We start from the raw sequence: 20,061 nt of genomic DNA, 5'->3' as shown, positions 1-20,061 counted from the left end.
AGAACACGGGCCAATCAGAGTCACCTAAACCAATTTATGGCTCAGACAGACAGGGCTTTGCAGAATGTACTGGCAGAAGTAAATAAGCCTAGATAGAAATAGTGATGATTATGTCTTTGTACTTAAAATGAACATAGAATATAAATGCAAGTTTAGCTTTCTGAAAGTTCTGCAAATTGTAAAGAAGGTCATAGCCTAAGAAAGAAACCAGCTGGTGCAAAGACAACAGTGGCCACACCTCAGAGAAGGATTAGAAGAGCAGGACAAAGTCAGGAACCACACCTGCCACTTATTCTGCTTGCTATTGGATATAGTCAAAATCTAGTTTTGCACACACTTAGTACAGACAGAAATTAAAATAATGTAAAAATATATTATGGTTAATTAAACAGATCATATTTGAGTATATTCATAGATTATATTTACTTGTTCAGTGAATCAGAAATGTGTTTTTATGGTACAAAATTCAAAAGGTCTATTCCTATTTGGAATAGAACACTAATTTTAATGTTTCTGTAAAAATAATACAATTATTACATTATAGTTTATTATTTTAAAATGTCATGGTTTAAATCATCCCATTTTTTGTATAATACTTTCTATCATTTTCTTTCTACCTACATATCTAGCCATCATACCAAATTTCAATGTGTTTTCTCTTTAGAGAGATATCTGAATGAATGTTCATCAAATATTGATGGCTATTCTAGGTGCTTCTTCCTTTTCCAACAACATATCTGATGTCAGATATTTTTCAGCCAAAACAACATATCATAACAGATTGAATACAAAAGCAGATATGAAAATCCAGAAGTTTTCAATTAGGTCAGACATTAAAGAGATTTTCAAAAATGTAAATGATATAACTTTCTCACAAACATCTTGTCTTGGAAAATAAAATATTTTTCATAGAAATGTTTTTTGTTAATGTAATGGCTTTACCACTGCTCTTTTTTAAATGAATAAGCATGTAAAATTCTTATCAGCTTTAACTTCTAATATAATAAGTATTGATAGATATAATCTATATAAACCAAAACTTTCAGGGGTCCTCTATAATTTTTAGAAGTGCGACGGTGTCCCAAGATGGGAAAAAAAATGAGACTTCTATTCTAATGTCTCTGGAATTAACTCTAAATCAAATCTCTCTCATGAGCAAACATACATTTAACTATGTTTAACAGACAATTCAAAAGAAAGAATAAAAAAAAAGTTTTGATGCTATTCCAACCTGCCAAATTTGCTATTTGCCTCATTTTCCCAATTTTGGTGAATGATGCCACAGTTCATCTAGCTGCTTATCTCCCAAACCTAGGAATCATCACCAATTTCTTCCTACAACTCCCCACATCTGATCCATTAACAAGTTCCATTGACACTGCCATTAAAATATATTCCTAATTCCATCAGTTCGCACCACCTTGATAACCATCACTCCAGCACAAGGCAATATCATATTCTCTTGGCATTTTTTTTTGAGGGCATCTCTCCTATTTATTGATCAAATGGTTGTTAACAACAATAAATTCTGTATAGGGGACTCAATGCACAATCATTCATCAACCCCAAGCCTAATTCTCAACAGTCTCCAATCTTCTGAAGCATAACAAACAAGTTCTTACAATGGTGAACAAGTTCTTACATAGTGAATAAGTTCTTACATGGTGAATAGTGCAAGGGCAGTCGTATCACAGAAAATTTCGGTTTTGATCACACATCATGAACTATAAACAATCAAGTCAGATATGATTACTCATTTGATTTTTATACTTGATTTATATGTGAACCCCACATTTCTCCCTTATTATTATTATTATTTTTAATAAAATGCTGAAGTGGTAGGTAGATACAAGATAAAGGTTGATAAGTTTTCACAAATGCCTAGGGTACCTAACTGGTTTTCTTGGTTTCACTGGATATGGCTGGTAATTGTAGGTCTGCTTTTGTTATGTATCTGTATTCCTATTCTGTTAATGTGTGTATGTAATTTAATTAGTAGTTTGTTAAAACCTATACATGCTTATGTTACTCTACAAGAAGATATGTCAAAGAAATAATCAATCTTCCCATGTTTTCTTCCATCTGCTACTTCTATACCTTTTCTTCTTCCTTCCTAATTACAACCCTTTAGTAGAATTCGTGCCTCATATCGAAAATTACCGAGTATCATAATTCTTCCAAGTGGCAAAGATACCTCAAGACAAATGCTGGGCATAGAAGCCACAGGGCAGAAATCTGCAAAGAAGTAAAAAGCTAACCTTTTCAAACAATATTGCTTCTCTCTCACTTACCAACTTTACATTTCCCTGTATGGCCTCGGAAGATGACTGGATAGCCAGAGACGGGTAAGATTCCTCAAGGGAGAAACAACTTAAGACAGGCACAGTTGCAGGGGGGCCATCAGGTGAGAAATTGAGGATCAACAGAGGTGAGGCTTAGAACCTCAGCCCCCCTGTTTTGAGAGAAATCTTCTGCATCCGTGGATGTTTTGTTGCCCTTGTCTAGCTTGGATTAATACTTAGTCTATAGGCACAGACCCGATCATCTACATTGCCCTCTTACAGCACTAAATTCTCTTGGCATTTTAAAATTAAAAAAATAAAGTAAGACTCACTGAGTAAGGTGAGTGGCTACAGAAAATTACTGTGTCTCCAATATATCATCATCACCATCACCATCATCATATAGATACAGGCAGAACCTGAATAGTTTACATAATACTATTAGTTTTAATTTTTTAATATAGTGATTACAGTGATTCAGTTTTCTCTAACCAAACTCTAACCCCTGATTCAGAAGAGTATGTGATATGCAATAACTGTCATTAAAGAATCAAACCATATAACTTCGAAAGTTTTAAAATGTTAGGACCAAAGAAATTACATTTGAACATTATGTTTCAGAAACTCAATTACACAGTGGATTAAAATGAAATTTCTGTATTTTTTTTCATTAGATGAAGAGTCCAACTTACCTTATCGAGTTCATCTGAAATTGCAATACCTAGGATTCAAAAGAGATTTATAAAAAGGCTTTAGGAACAATCTTTAATAACCCAACATTAGAGACAAAAACAAAAGTTCTATTTGTAAAACTGGTGCATTTTCCATTCCACTTTTTTCTTTTTTCTAGTGCTTCAAAATAATGTGGTACATCCTTTTTACTAATGAAAACACATTAGGAATTGAGGTCAATTATAACAGCATGAACTGCTGAAACAATGCAAATGATTAAACAAAAACAAAGTAAGTACCATACTGCTTGTAGGTTGTTAAATGTGGAGCACACTTGCAAAACAATCCCAGAGATGTTATGTCGTCTTTATGTTATAATGACAATCAAGTACAATTTAGCCTGCTACAATATTGTTTCTTCTTAAGAAATCAGACTCCTAAAGCAATAAAATATTAACACAGAATGGGACTGGAGATCATTTATTTTAATTCCCTTATGTTATAGATGAGGACACCGACTAGAGAGTTTAAGGAATTTGTCCCACTTTCATTCAGATAGACAACTTCTTAAGCCAATGGATAATCGATTCCTCTCCTCACCATCACACAATCCTCACTGTACATCAGTCTGATTTCTCTTTACCATCCCTCCAAAACTTTTCTAAACCAGCAACAAAAAAAGTTTTAGTCCTTATTTTATTTCTCTGATAGACTGTTAACCCCACTTGCTCTCTTGAAATGCTCCCCTCTCTTTTCTATTCTCTTTTGACTCCTTCAATAGGAATCTTCTTTAGGAGAAGGGAATCTTTCCTGACGTACCATGGGCTCTTTTTGGAGCTGTTTTTTCTTTTGGATTCATGCACTTTCCTTGATAACCACACCCATACCCAGACATTTTTATTTCTCTATACAGGGATGGCCAGAAAACCTTTATTGCCAGCACAAACTTTCTTCCTGAGCTAATTGTTGAATCCTTGTGGGCATTTCAATCTGAACATGTCAGAATGATGACACCATCCTCCTGTCACTATTTTTGAATAGTGTGTACCTATGGCTGAACAATGGGGCAGGTGCAATCACCCATCAGGTTTGGAGCGTAAGGCAAATGAAAGCTGATGTCAAACCCCAGCATGGGATAGGCCAAGAGACAAGGGAAGTTTTAAAATTTGAAATCCAAGGAACACAAAGATAATCAGAATTGAAGCTGAAGCTCAGCAGTCTATAAAGCACAAGAAAGAATGAGCTGGGTTGGAAAAGAAACCTGAAAATAGTCTCAAGAAAATAAGCCTGGTAAACTCTTGAACATCATAATTAGTAATTTTTTTCTAGATGTATCATCCTAAGGAACCTACAGAATGGGAGAAGATACCTGCAAACTGTATTTCTGATAAGGGGTTACTATCCAAAACACATAAAAAACTCACACAACTCAACACCATAAAGACAAATAATCCAATTAAAAATGAGCAGAGAAAATGAATACATATTTTTCCAAAGAAGACATACAGATGGCCAACAAGAACATACTCCACCCAAGATACTCCACCCAAACTGCTAGTCATGAGGGAAATAGAGATCAAAACCACAATGTGCTATTACCTCACAGCAGTTAGAATGGCTATTATACAGAAGACAAGAAATAACAAGAATTGGCAAGGATGTGGAGAAAAGGGAACCCTCCTACACTGTTGGTGGAGATGTAAATTGGTGCAGCCACTGTGGAAAGCAGTATGGAGGTTCCTCAAGAAACTAAAACTATCATACAACCCAGTAATTCTACTTCTGGAAATTTACCTGAAGAAAACAAATCACTGATATGAAAAGATATATGCACCCCTATGTTTACTGAAGCATTATTTACAATAGCCAAGATATGGAAGTAACCTGAGCATCCCTCAAAGGATAAACTGATAAAGAAGATGTGATATATATGTGCATACATAGACACACACTCTAATATTACTCAGCCATTAAAAAAAGAATGAAATCTCGCCATTTGCAACAACATGGATAGGCCTATAGGATATGCTAAATGAAATAAGTCACACAGAAAAGACAAATACCATAAAAATATCACTTATATGTGGAATCTAAACAAAACAAGACAGAGTACAGACACAAAAACACTGAGAATAGACTGGTGGTTGCAACAGAGAGGTGGCGGAATGGCATAATATGTGAAGGGAATAAAGAGGTACAAACTTCCAATTGTAAAATAAATTAATCCCAGGGATGAAAGTAAAACATACGGAATATATTCAATAATACTGTAATATCTTTGCATGTGGACAGTGGTAATTCACTTATAATGAGCATTCAGTAATGTATACTATATAATTAGTAAATCCCTATTTTCTATACCTGAAACCAATACTATACTGTATATAAACTGTTTTTCAATTTAAAAATATATATAAGCATAAATAAAGATCCCCTCACCTGGTCAGGTACTGAATGTCTATAGAGGGTATTTTACTGTTTTCTATATCATCTTCTACTCCACTAACCTAAAGAATCAGTTATACACAAAGCAGAAAAAATATGCCTTATTTCATCTCAATAAATTATACCATTCTTCTCCTTACAGATAAACTAGAAACACCAGTGTATTTGAGACATATTCTTCATAGTGATATTCTATGAAAACTCTTTTTTGGTAAAAGTTATTGGTAATTAAGAATTTTTAAGTGTTACTACACTAAGAGTCTAGCCACCCCTACAGGGAGTTTAAGTCCTATACAATCCCCAACTCCACTAACCTAATGAACCAGCTATACATAAAGAGTTATAAATTACACAAATATCAATTGTACATATACAATTTTACATATTATGAAGATATCTCCTTCAAATAATTCAAGGAGAGAAGGCTTTATGAAGGAGTATCATTAGAGCTGGGCAATATCACTAACTGAGAGTGTGTGGCGTAGAACTCTGAGCAGAATGCTATTGCAGAAAAAGAGTATATGTGAGACAATTCAGAGATCCCAAAGCTTTCAGGCAATTATAAACATTTCTAAAGGCCTAACACAAGTCACTCATTGATGAATGTTTCATTTTAAAAAATAAATAAAATTATATAAATGGTCACTTAGAATAACTCAGATTTCAAGATAATACAGGAGTTTCATAGAGTACCAAATGGTTTACATCACAGTTTATAGATTCAAAATATATTATTCCATTTTATAAAAGCCAAATGCATTTTAAATACTTTTATTTACATTTAATACAATACTATAAAATATTCCTCTCTGACATAAATTCAAGATAAAGAAATGAAAATATTATTTTAAAAATTAATATTTAAAAGACTATTGTAAAAGAGAAAGTAGATATATAAAACAAGATTCTCTTTCTCAGCTGAAGCCATAAAACTTAGATATCTGGAATTAAATAACCCATGATTCAACTGTCTGGAATTTTTGAAACTCACTTGATTTTTGTTCAACTTTCTGCATTAATCCCTTGGCCCTGAAAAGAGTTTTTTTCATTCAATTTTTAGAAAACTATCAGTTAACCTTTAAATTTCTTCTGCACCTCAGATTTATGAGTCCATTATTATATTCATAAAGATAGCAATAATATTTTAACTATTTAGAATGTAGCCAAGAACTACCAGGTAAGTTAAAAGGCTTTTGAATAGTCAAAATGTGTGTCAGACACTAGATCATAAGTGATGTGCAAGTAGTTCCTTGTATCCTCTGTCCACTGTCCATTACTCTCAATTTTAGAAGCTTCAGGAGCCATTTTACAGGGCCAAGAAAGTTTACCAGTGGAAAATGGAAATGAAGAAGAAGGTTACAATGAAGACATATTAAAGTAACACGAAGAGATGGGCTCCAAAATAAAACTCAATCTAGCTAAATGAGAAACTTGGATTGTGAAAGTAACAAGTGTTAATGAGGATGTGTAGAAAAGGGAACCTGCCTACACTATTGGTGGGAATGTAAACTGGTGCAGCCACTATGGAGAGCAGTATGGAGTTTCCTCAAAAAAATAAAAATAGAAATACCATATAACCTAGTAATTCCACTCCTAGTAACTTACCTAAAAAAATCAAAATCTTTGATTTGAAAAGATATACTCACCCCTATGTGTATTGCCTCATTATTTACAAAAGCCAAGATACAGAAGCAGAGTGTCCATCAATAGATGAAGGGATAAAGAAGATGGGTACATATATACAATAGAATATTATTCAGCCATACAAATGAAACCTTGCCATTTATGACAACATGGATGGACCTAGAAGGTATTATGCTAAGTGAAATAAGCCAGACAGGGTAAGACAAATACACTGTTATTTCACTTATATGTGAAATTTAAAAACAAAACAAAACAAAATAAACAAAGCAGCATTAAATTCATAGACCCTGAGAGTGACTGATAGTTACCATGGGGGAGGGTTTGTGGTAGGTGGGTGAAATAGGTGAAGGAGATAAAGAGGCACAAAATCTTTTTTTTAATTGAAATATCATTGATATACAATCTTATGTTGGTTTCAAATACATAACACAGTGATTCAACAATTACCCATATTATTAAATCCTCACCCCCTCTAGTGCAGTTACTATCTATCAATGTAGAAAGACATTACAGAATCATTGGCTATATTCTCCATGCTCTACTATGTCCCCATAACTAACTTATATTGTGATTGTGAATTATTGTGCCCCTTTATCCCCCTCACCCTCCCTGCCACCTACCCGAACCCCTCCCCCTTGGTAACCACTAGTCACTTACCAGTGTCTATAAATTTAACACTGTTTTGGTCCTTCTGTTTTGCTCTGTTTTTATATTCCACAAATACTTGAGATCATATGGTATTTGTCTTTCTCTGCCTGGCTTATTTCACTGAGCATAATACTCTCTAGACCCATCATGTTGTTGCAAATCACAAGAGGCACAAAATCTTAATCATAATATAGATTAGTCATGGGAATGAAAGAACAGCATAGAGAATATGGTCAATACTTCTTTATATGTGGACAGATAGTAGCTACAGTAATTGGGGTGAATATTTAATAATATAGATAACTGTCAAATCACTGTTTTATACTTGAAAACAATATAATATTATATTCAACTATACTTCTATAAAAAGATATATCAAAAGTAAATTAAAATGTACAATATTTAAAATTATTTAAAATCCATCTTTTATATACATAATTATTTGTGAGTGAAATGGCTAAAATAAATTAAAAATCCAGACTTTAAAAAAAAATGAATGTTAAAGAAACACTTCTTTCCAGAAGTATGAATCTCTAAATAGAACCATTTATAGCCAGGATATTTCTCCTCATGCCTAGCAGAGCATTCATAGCTTTTTCCTGAGAGGACATTAAAAAATCTTAAGCATTTCATTAAATCTTAAAAGCTACCATATCTTAAGTTATATTTTCAGGAACTGGTAAGCAGTGGAGAACAAACAATATACAAGAGAAAATATATTCTATAATATGTTGTAAAGAAAGAAGGTCCAGGATTTGACTATGGGACTCTTGATGCATACTGGAACACACGATCTTCCTAAAAGCCAAACAGAGACCTTAAAGGAAACACTCATCTATTAGAGTAGCCAGAGATGCGGCTTAGGAGAGCAATGGTGCCCAGCTGTAGGCATGGAAGAGGCAAGGGCTCCCACAGGCATTTTAGAGATTGTTTCCTGATTTTGCTGCACTGCAATCGATCTGGATGTTTTCCATTTGTGTCCTTCAATTTATGCAAGTTTCCATTTATTCCAGTCTCCAAAGAGGTCTCACTTGTGTCAAGAATTTATTCCAAAGCACAGTTCTTACATTCACAAATTTGAACTGTGCTCTATCAAGCATATAAAAAGTTATCTGCTCCATCAGGATTCCAATCTTCCCAGGCATCAGCTTAGCCCTATAGTTAGAATCAGGTTGTACCCACAAGAAATGGAAGGAGCAACTTGTCACAATTCTTTACAGCTTAGTTAGTGTAATTCATTCCATGAGAGTAGGGAATTGATAAAATTGGCCCATAGTTTAGTATGGGCAGGGAAAAAGGGAGATCAGAAGTTAGAAAGAAAGATTAAAAAAGAAGAATAAAGTGTCAATATACTGAAGATACTCCCATATATGGAAGGTTACAATGCAGGAAGAAGAGTGAGGCTAAGAAAAAGCCAGAAAAAATGCAAGCAGGTTGAACCACAATCTGTAAGCCATGAGTGCAATTTAACATTGCAACATGAATTACAGATCATTAACGACTTGAGAAATTGGAGATATTCTTTATGGTAATCTATTATACATTACTTCATTTCAGAGAAGATAAAACTGAAGAATGAGGCCAAATGGTATTCTCAAAACTGGAAGCAACCGATTAGTAGGGCAGGACCCAAATCACTTTCAGGCAAGACAGAGCTTGTATCTATTTTACATACTATATATTATGGCCTGGAAAAAGGATGTAACTGAAAGGTATAACAAAGATTAAGAAAAGAGAGGGGTATAACTAAGAACACAAAGTGTATATAATATTCAAGAACTGACACTTTAAAAAATATGTACTTAACACTGGTTGAATTTACACTTTGATTGCAAGCTCAGACATATACGTTGTGTGTGTGTGTGTGTGTGTGTGTGTGTGTGTGTGTGTGTGTGTGTGTGTGACTGAAATACAGTTAAAATGAGAGGTCATCCAACAGTGAGGAATTCTGAATGAAATAATAAATATCTAGTAGAAGTACACCATTTTCTTCAATTCTCTGAAAAAATTTCCTAAAATAACTGATTGCTTATTTACATATACACATGTACTTATTCCAAAAAGCACTGTAGGGAGTAGGGAGCAAAATTATTTATTTTGATGGACACTAGACCATTCCAAAACAGTAATTACAATAATGATACCTCATATTTCTATTGAAGCACAAATCCCTAGGAACTTCTGTTAGAGTTTAGAATTGTCTTTGACCTAGGTAGAGAGTGGGGCCATGAAAATGTAGATGGAAAAGACAATATCAAGGTCTCTTAATAAATTTGTCCCTTCCAGATATTGTTTCTTAAAGAAGGTATTACATAAATTTAATCTGGAGAATACAGCATTTTCAAAACCAAGAAAAATCAGTGTGAATTAGCTTTGGGATATATATTTTATTCTATTTACATCAATATCTATAGAAAAATGTTTATATCTATAATCACATCATTTCCATATCCACACACACACACACACATATATATATATCCACACATATTCATACCCATATGCAAATATTAGATAAACAGAAATATAACCAGACACAAGCAAATGTGAGTAGGCCTTGTTATTATGGGGGTGGTTACAAGTCCATCTTCCCTTCTCTTTGTTAAAGGCTTACAATGAATAAAGGAATGAGAGAAACAGAAAATACCCTTGAGAACATCACAGTGGTAATTGTTTCATGCAAGATTCACTAATGGATGTTGCAATTATTGGGTGCAAATGTGAAAATGAAGCGTGATATTTCCAAGCCTTGAAGTATCTCTCCCAAGATATGCATTAACTACAAAGGGAACAGAATTAACCCTACAGTGGAGAATCCTGATAGACACTGCTTCAACCAACTGATTCAGGGTAATAGCACCAGTAATAGGATGATGCACAGAGAATACTCCCCTAAGGCGCTTCAATCACAACCACTAGGAGAGTCGCATTATTTAGGGATGTGATAATCTTTGCAACTTCCCTATTCTAAAACAATCTTTTCTCACTACTTGAGAGTCAGATGGAAACAAACATTTGAAGGAATAGACATGAGTCCAGGTGAGAAGTCGTGTTTTAAAGAAAGGTCAGAAAGGCTGCAAATGGACGGATCTCAGCACCAGAAACTTACTTTGCCTACCACATCATGACTATATAGCATAACAGGCTACTGCAAGTTATTCTCACATGTCTACATTTATGAGAAAACCAGCATGAAGAGTGTCACAAGTTGTGACTGACTTCAAAATAAAGCATTACATTGAAAAACTTGTAAAAAGCATAGCACAGCTGTTACTGAAACAAAAATCTTGTTGGCAAACTGGAGAGAATATCTACTTTGTCCTGTTATATTTGACCCAAAGAAGAGGGGAGAGGGAATTTAAGTCTGGATAAGGTGATAGCTGTAGAGCTGAGATAATTCTATTATTTTGAGGGATACAAGTGACTTTTTGCTGTCAATTTGAGATAAATAACAAACACTTCTAAAAACTGTTGTATCTTTTGAGAAGTACAACTAAGATGGAGCAAAGATCAACCTTTTCAGAGACTGTATGAAAATTAGGAGCACACTAAAACTTTCAACCTTTCCTTTCAGTAACTGTGGCACTGGAGAGAAAGGTCCACCATAACAAGACAATGAATGTCCCTTCTGGCTTTACCTGGAGAAGAAAGTCCGTTCACTATGTCTTTCTAGAACATAAAACAATGGGTAATAAAGTTACCATAAAATTAGAGAGTTACCAACCTGGAATTATTATGAGAGCAAAACAAGATGAAACAGAATTAATGACATTCTGCTTCAGGATGATGGAAGAACTAAGTTTGTGCTTATACAGTTCAAATTTAGGTAGCTAGATCAACTAAATAAACATCAGTAAATGGTACATTTCTACGAAATTATGTTATCCTAGGAGAAGTGGGCATATGACAAGAAGTTAATATTTAAATCTCAGCAAAAATCACAGAAACTCAAGCCATTCCAAAAAAGTAGCATTTTGTTCCAAGAGACTCAAAAAACCTTAAAGGGAGAAAAGAGCAACCCCTCCCTATGTGTCCAACTGCTCTCTTAACCCACATAAGCCCCACCACTACTGTCAAAATAGAGCCCCCATAAAACCATTAAGTAGAGTAAAAAGCAACTCTCCATCATATAAACAGAAGCTAAATTTACACCTCATCCTGGCCAAGCTGCTGACCAATCTGGTAGCTTCTTTGACCCTGACTTTGTCGTAAGAGTAATGTGCCATATCTGCATCTTCTGCTCTCCTGACCAAGGACTGCCCCCTGGCCATTTGTTTCTCCAGATTTTCCTGCAAGATTAAATAAGTCATACCCTCCTACTAGATTCTGATCACGGGACTCAGGTTAGAGGCCCCAACTATAAGGCCACACTCAGGTTTCTGGGACAGACCATAACTTGAACCTTGACACGTCTGCTACAGATCTGGTCAAGTACATCATTGAAATGCAATCAAATTCTTTTATTAAAAAGTCTTAGGGACAAATGCTTTCTTACAAATAAACAATCATATAACAAATGTTTGCAAGGCAGTTGTTATTTTTAAAGGGCAAAAATTGACTATTACTATACTTGAAGATCTGTGTAATAATTGGGCATATTTTTTGGTCATGTTTCTTCCAATTCATGGTTTTTGATAAATTGAGAGTCTATAAAGAGCTACAGGCTCTGCTCAAAAGGCAAAATTTATACATATTAATAAAATCCTTTAACATATTAATAGGAGAAGGCTCTTTTCATGAACATAATAAAGTAATAAGCTGAAAACTCCTCATCATTGTTTTCTCCAAAAAATGAATCTAGCCAAAAGCAGGGCTTTCTTGAATCTCAACCAGGGAGTTTCTACTAATAGCAAAATTATAAGATACTGTCATAAAGCAAGTTAATTTTTAGATGGGTTCACTGCATGAAAGTCTAAAAAAGGCTCTAGTGAGTTATAAATTAAGATACCTGAAAAAAATCTCCCTGTGTGTGTATACATATATATATATATATATATAGCTACAATGCAGTAAGATACAATATATAAATTATACATAGTTACTGTACAGCATACACATACATATATATCATATATATACATGTATTTATATATCACTTCTCCCAAAACACACCAAGGAGCAACTTTAACTTTGATATAAATTATGAAACTAGTGAAACTATGTCACCTAAAAAAATAGAGATCCTAAGATAAAAACCACTAGAACTTGCTACTGTTCTATTTTTCATTTAAGAATTTTTAATATTCCATGGTACCAAAAAAAATTTTAGTGAACTCATGACAGTAATATGCTTCTAAAAGTACTTAATTTTTTAAATTGAGATATTTAAGAACCAGAAAGAGAAGAATGCTTTGAACTAAAACCATAAAGTGTAATTTATATCTATATAGAGAGAAAATTTATCAAATATTTGTTTTATATGTTATTGTCATGAGAGAAGGCAATCAGACTTTTTACTTGACATATCACTTTAAACCATCACACCTACCAGAAGGAGAAAGAATCATATCCTCCTGCTTTGAAGATGAGAAGACCAAAACTCATGTAGATCTGATGATTTACCCGAGATTATTCACCTGATAGGTGGCAGAGCAAAACCTCTAACACAGGCCCTTCGGTTAGAGAATCAATGCTTTCAGAAAAACATACGTTGCTAGGCTCTGAAAGGTTCTAAGAAGAATCTCGCCCGGCTGCCATTTTTAAGAAGTTTAGAGACATGAAAAACTCATTGAAGTATGTATATTAATTAGGATGACAGAAAACAAAGGGGTTCAAAAGAGAAGAATGAGTAAGATTCCATGAGACACACAGTTGAATGAGATAACAGAGACTCTGTAGAGAGACTAGATGAAACAACTGTGGCAGGAGCGGACCTAATACTCCTACTTTATATAACCCATCTTCCCACGAATCTGTGTAATATGCAAGATCAAACCTCTTTTCTAATCTCACACCATTAGAACGCCTCAATCTCACACAATTATTATAATCAGGATGCTGGAAGTGGGTTACTGGCAACAGTAATGACTATTTCTACCTTAATATTGGCTAGGAATTTCAATTATAATCAATTAAATGAACTTACTTCGAGACAGATTCTCAAGGGCTTTTCCCAGATTCTTGCTCTCTTGAAGGATGTGGTTCAATTCATCAAAATCACGGCTTTCTGGTTTAATCCGCCAGTTCCACTTAGGATGATCTACTGACCATGGCACTATGTTTAAAAAAAATGATTACTTCATAAGCATGGTACATAATGATAAAAACTTACTTTTCATCATTATGTGAAATTTGTATGAAAATCAATGTATAGAATAAAGATATTTGTCTTGGAAATGGTCTTCTTGTGAGCAAAGGGGAAGTTATGAAGCTGAGTTCCAAAAAATGTTTTAACTGAACAACTAACAGTGTTTATAGAAAAAAGAAGTGTAACAGTGTTTATAGAAAAAAGAAAATTCAGATACTGATTTAAAACTAGTAATTTCTATGTCTTAGGGAAAATCACAGAAGCCAACTATATTGTTGTATTATCTCTTAGAAGATTAAAAATAATTACTAACATCTTCCTCAGCAAATAGTAAACATTTTGAAGACATTCTTGCTGTCTTCTGATAAAACACAGAACACAGAGTATATGTATTTACCTTCACTTTCCCCAAAATCCCTACTAAGATTATATCATAGTAAAGATATGTTTTTCTCAAAGAATTAGCTGAGCAAGAAGATAAGCTGATCAGGAAAATATTAGGTAAGAAATAGAAACATATACTTTTGGAAGATGCAAAATGAATTTGACAAGTGGTAACTGGATTTAGCAAGATAGAGGATACTGAGACCTAGTTCCTGAAGAGAGAGATGCCCCCCAAAAAATGGACATTTCATACCATATTTAAAAATTAAAGCATCAGAAAGAACCAGTGCCAAAGTAGTAAAGATACAAAAACATAATTTTTTCAGATTGAAAGGATTCATTAAATGTCCAATACAATTAAGGCACATTATCACAAAATTTTACAACAATGGAAATAAAGAAAAGATCTTCATCAGGGACAAAAATGAAAAATCAAATTGCCATCAGGCTTCTAAACAGAAACACTTGGTCCCAGAAGATATGGGAGAAATTCCTTCAAAATTCTAACTGAAGATTACGTCTAACTTAGAATTTTGTACCCAACTTAGGAACCAATCAAGATACTTGTAAGGACTCAAAAATTTATCTTGCTAACATTCTTTTTCAGGAAGGTCCTAGTATGGGTGCTCCACCAAAATGAGTAAGTAACCCCAGAAGTGGAAATACTTGGGATTCAGGAAACAGGTGATCCTCCCTAAGAAAAAGGAAAAGGGGCTCCTCAGGAGAATAGTAAAGGACAGTCTCAGAAGACAGCGGAGAAAAAGGCTAGAAACCAAGGACCCAAGATCAGAGCAAGAGGACAGAGGACTACAGGAGAGACATCTCTAAAAACTTTTAAATGAAGCAAAGTAGCAAATATAAAAATAAGACAGAAGTTAGGATTACTTAGTGTGTTTAATACTTTAAGGCAGGGTTTGATGAAGCATTAATGATGGACACATAGAAAATAAAGCAAACAGAAAAAGAATACAATTATTAATTCTAGAAAGATATTACAGTTGTGCATCTTATGGCTCTACTGCAACAAAGGCAGAATATTGTCATAATGATATCAACGCAAAGTATGTAGTCAACCAGTATTTCAAATCCTTGCATGACTGTGCTGCAAGGATGAAATGGGCCTGGGGTATGATGCAGTCTTATGTCAAGAGATGATCCCTCAAATTTAAAAAGTAAAAGGGAACTGTGTAAGTACCTTGTGTGTTTAGATACATAGACTTGTGGACAGAAACATCTATAAGTTCAAAGTGGTTCCACATTAGAAAAGGAGATCATTTTATAAAAATTGATTGCCTTAGTATAGCACGGAGAAGACACGTAATGACTCTAGCATCTTACTACACTATTAATGACTGCAATGGGAGGTGGAGGTGAAGACTTGAAATATGGATGAACTTTGAAACGATAATTTTGTTCATGTGAAATCTTTGTAAGATTGTATGTCAATGATACTTTAATAAAAAAAATGTTGATTGCCTTGTAGTGCCACTTGACTTTTTAAACCCTGTATATCTTTCTTTTGATAAAAATAGAATTTAAAAAATATTTATATGATAAGGCTGGGAAAAATAGTCTCAGACCACTGAAATATTTTTCCTGCCGCCCCTTAAAAATCAGAAATATTTATTATAATTAAAAAAATATGCTTACCCTCTGACCCAGCAATCCTATATCTAGTAAATTACCACAAAGAAATGAAAACACCTATATTTGTATATACATGTACATGGTTTCTTTAACAGAAAGTGCAAGATAATTATTTATTTCAGCAATTTGTAATGGCAAAACTCTGGAAATAATCTAAATGTCCTTCAACAGTGGATTAAATATATTCACACTGACATAGTATGCATTTATTAAAAAGTATAACTTAGATTTAAGCTTGCCAGCATGGAGATATGTCCATAATATATTTTAAAATAGTAAAAGCAAGTTGCTTAAAAATGGATACAGTTTAAAGCCAGTTTTAAAAGCAAATCAACTCTCATACATTTTATATGTTAGTTTGTAAAAAGGATGTAAAAAGATGAAAACTATGTTTCAAAGGAGGTGAAAAGATACAAACTATGTCTGAAGGAGTAGAATTTGAAAGGGCTAAACAGAGAGACACACTATCTTTCTGCATGTTTCTATTGTCAAAATGAGCAAATATTAATTCTAATTTTTTTTTAAGTCAAATACAGCTGCTTCCTCTGTGTGTCTTCATATAAAGGGTTCTTGTAATGGAGTGCAGAGAGCATCAAGAGTCAAGAAAAAGAACTAATGACACTTAACCTGACTGCCTAGAGCAAGAGCCACCCAGTTTTTTTCTTGTGTAAATTACCCGAGGCTTCTGAGAAATGCACCTACCCTAAGTTAGATAACTAGGAGTGGGCAACAGCCTGGGAACGCCTGGGGATGTAACCCGTGATAAGTCACGTAGACATGCTTGGGTAAGCAAGAGATAACAATTGAAGCAGGCAGGCAACTGGCAGGTTCCCTAAAAAGGTTACAATGTTTCCCATTAGTTACAATATAGAGTGTGTTTTAAACCTATTGGTTGTAGAACTGCGTGGGCTTTGGTGTAAAGGCTGTGAAGATCCTATATAATTAGTACCTAAAGTTGCTTTGGGGTCGGCAGCTCGGACTCGGCCTGCGTGTCAGCGGAGGTGCTGTGATCCCAGCTTGCTGGCTGAATAAAGACTTTGCATGGATTTTCATCTCCGTGTCCATGTGTCTTGTTCTCTGGGAAACCCCGGAGTCCTGGACCCTAACATTTGGGGGCTCGTCCGGGATCCGTGCGACTTCCCTGAGAACAAAGGACGGCTGGAGGCAAGGTCTAATTGTCCAGACGGAGCAGTATAATTCGAGGGTCGCCCCCTCGTGTCTGCATAAATCCATTATAAAGCGGGAGTCGCCATCCCGTGCATGGTCTCGGGTTAGTGACCCCGAGTGAGAGAGTCCGGGTTGGTAGTTCCAGCCCCCGGGTTAGTGACCCTGGGTGAAGTCCAGGTGACTAATCCTGGCCCTAGGGTCTGAGTAACTCAGCCTTAGGAAAGCAAGTCCGATCAGCAGGAACCTGGCGCCCGAGGAGGAAAGGATCGAGCTCGTCACCCTGTGGCAATCCGAGTGGACACCTTTCGGGAGAATCACGAGAGTTTTTGAGGATCCTGAAAGTGGTGAGGGTGGTGCGCACCAGAGTGAAAGAAGGACTGGTCCAAACGAGTGCAATCAGATGTGGTGTGTGTGCTTGGTGTTATCATTGATTGTTTTATTGTGTTTTGGTTTCGGTTTATATATTTTTTTGCGCTTCTCATTTTAAGTTTCCTTGTTCTAAGGTTCTCCTGCTCTCTCTGATCCTCCTTTCTGCCACTACATTATTCCCTGCGGGCACGGGTTGGGCAATTAAGAGCCATTAGGGCGCCTGCCGCTAGAAGACTCCCGTGACAGGATAAGGGGGTCACAGCCGCAAATCCCAGATAAATTCACATCCTCCGCAGAAGAAAAACTGTGCAACGACAGGCACCCGTTCAAAAGCACATACAACAGTCATCTTGTTTGAAGTGGCATCTTCATCCTTTGCCTTTGTCTCCCTCATATTCTTTTTCTTCTTCTTTCTCACTATGGGTCAGACTCAAGCTACTCCTAAGAGTCTGATACTTTCCCATTTCCCGAAGGTCAAGGAACAGGCCTTAAATATGAGCCTTGGCATTAAGAAGGGTAAGCTCGACACCTTTTGCTAGGTCGAGTGGCCTTCCTTTGGAGTAGGCTGGCCGACCCAGGGGTCTCTTTCCCTGGACCTTATCGGCAAAGTCAAAACCATTATCTCCCGACCAGACCCTGAGGGCCACCCTGACCAACTCCCCTATATCTTGGTCTGGGAAAATCTAGCCGAGAATCCTCCATCCTGGCTGAGGCCCTTTTTGGTGGGGAAACCTCATACCAATCCACTAAAGACCTCCGTCCTAGTTGCTCAGGAAGAATTAAAGCCCCCTGATCGCAGGGCCAGAAATCCTGTGCGCCCGAGTGCGCTGCCTGTCCTCCCTGACAGTTCTCCTCTCTACCCCCTTCTGCCAATTGAGCAGCCACCCCCATATGCGGAGGAGAGGGGTGAAGCTGCCAGGAGGATAGAAAATGAGGCTGGGGAACCCAGCGGGAACCAGGCAGCTGCAGCTTCCCCAGATTCTTCAGCAGAGGGAGGCGGGAGGCCGGAAAGAGCTTCCTCACACTCCCCCGCCCTGGCCCCACGCTGGGCGCCAGGTAGAACTGGAGGAATGCAGTTAAGGCCTCGGGGGGCCAGGGAACAAGAAGGGAGGCTCCCTCCTCCACCTCAGAAGGAGCAGTGCCAGTTCTGCCTGTGCGCGCCATCGGTACAGGCATCGCTCAATAATATCAATACTGGCCCTTTTCATCTAGTGACTTCTATAATTGGAGGACTCAGAACCCTCCCTTCTCAGAGGACCCCAAGTGTCTTATAGGTCTAGTAGAGTCCATTATGTTTACCCATCGTCCCACATGGGATGACTGCCAGCAATTGCTCTGCACTCTCTTCACGACAGAAGAGCGAGAGTGTATCCTCAATAAGGCCAGGAAAAATGTCCTTGGAGAGAATGGAAGACCCACTACCCTCCAGCCCATCATCGACGAGGCATTTCCACTTACGCGCCCGGATTGGGACTTCGGGACTGCAGAAGGTAGGGAACGTCTCCGGGTTTACCACCAGACTCTGATGACCGGTCTCCGGGTGGCTGCCAGATGGCCCACTAACCTGGCTAAGGTAAAAACTATTGTTCAGGGGAAAATGGAAAGCCCAGCTGCGTATCTGGAAAGGCTGTTTGATGCTTACAGGCAGTATACCCCCATAAACCCAGAAGCAGAGGAACATAGATCAGCTGTAGTCCTCTCATTCATCAACCAGGCAGCCCCCGATATCCGGAGGAAACTCCACAAGCGGGAGGACCTGGGGGAGATTTCTATTAGGGAACTGCTGCAGCAGGCGGAGAAGGTCTTCAATGCTAGGGAAACTCCGGAGGATAGAGAGGAAAGGCTGAGGGGAAAAAAATGGGTAATGCAGGAGAAAAATAGGAAGGAAGACAGAGAATTTCAGAAGAGGGAGAACAAGAAGCAGAGGGAGGAGATGGCCAGGATATTCCTGGCTGGGGTGAAGGAGGGCCCTAGGCCACCTCGAGGAACAGGACCCTGCCAATCCCGACTAGGACGAGATCAATGCACCCTGTGTAAGAGATATGGACATTGGAAGAGGGAGTGCCCCCAAAGGAGGAAACAAGGAGGAGGGAACCCTGTTAAGACCCTGCACCTAGGAGAGGAGGATTGATGGGGATGGGGCTCGGCACCCCTCCCCGAGTCCTGGGTAACTCTGTGCGTGGAGGGGACTCCCATTGGGTTCATGGTAGATACTGGGGCACAATATTCAGTTCTCAACCAGGGCCACGGTCCCCTGAACCCAGGATGCACAAGTATAGTCCAGGGAGCAACAGGGTCCAAGAAATGTGCCTGGACCACTAGCAGAAAAGTGGACCTAGGAAGGCATCAGGTCTCTCACTCATTTCTGGTCGTACCTGAGAGCCCCGCACCATTGTTAGGTAGAGACTTACTAACCAAGGTTGGGGCGTGCATTCGTTTTGAACCCGAAGGGATAAAAATCATGGACAAAGAAGGGCAGCCCCTACAACTGGCGCATGTGTTAACTCTGTCCCTGGCTGACGAACATCGTCTGTTTCAGGCAGATCAAGAAAAGGG

General features: G+C 37.0%; 1 protein-coding gene across 9 annotated transcripts in view; it reads right to left on the bottom strand.

Moving 5' to 3' along the window:
• C2H8orf34 (chromosome 2 C8orf34 homolog) overlaps positions 1-20,061 on the bottom strand; it is a 420,116-nt gene that overhangs the window by 295,867 nt on the left and 104,188 nt on the right. For 7 of the 9 annotated variants that reach the window (XR_012128242.1, XM_073229640.1, XM_073229642.1 and 4 more), the window contains exons 4-5: positions 13,777-13,905; positions 2,975-3,003 (exon numbers count right to left, since the gene is read on the bottom strand). Coding sequence is in view for 8 of the 9 variants with exons in the window: in XM_073229640.1 (XP_073085741.1) it covers positions 2,975-3,003; positions 13,777-13,905 (158 nt within the window). In the remaining variant the exon portion in view is untranslated. The remainder of the gene's footprint in view (positions 1-2,974; positions 3,004-13,776; positions 13,906-20,061) is intronic. The other 2 variants (XM_073229645.1, XM_073229646.1) reach the window with 1 other exon arrangement.

The sequence above is a fragment of the Manis javanica genome, chromosome 2 (assembly GCF_040802235.1).
Source record: "Manis javanica isolate MJ-LG chromosome 2, MJ_LKY, whole genome shotgun sequence".
NCBI lineage: Eukaryota > Metazoa > Chordata > Mammalia > Pholidota > Manidae > Manis > Manis javanica.
This window is presented reverse-complemented; position numbering and strand designations above follow the sequence as displayed.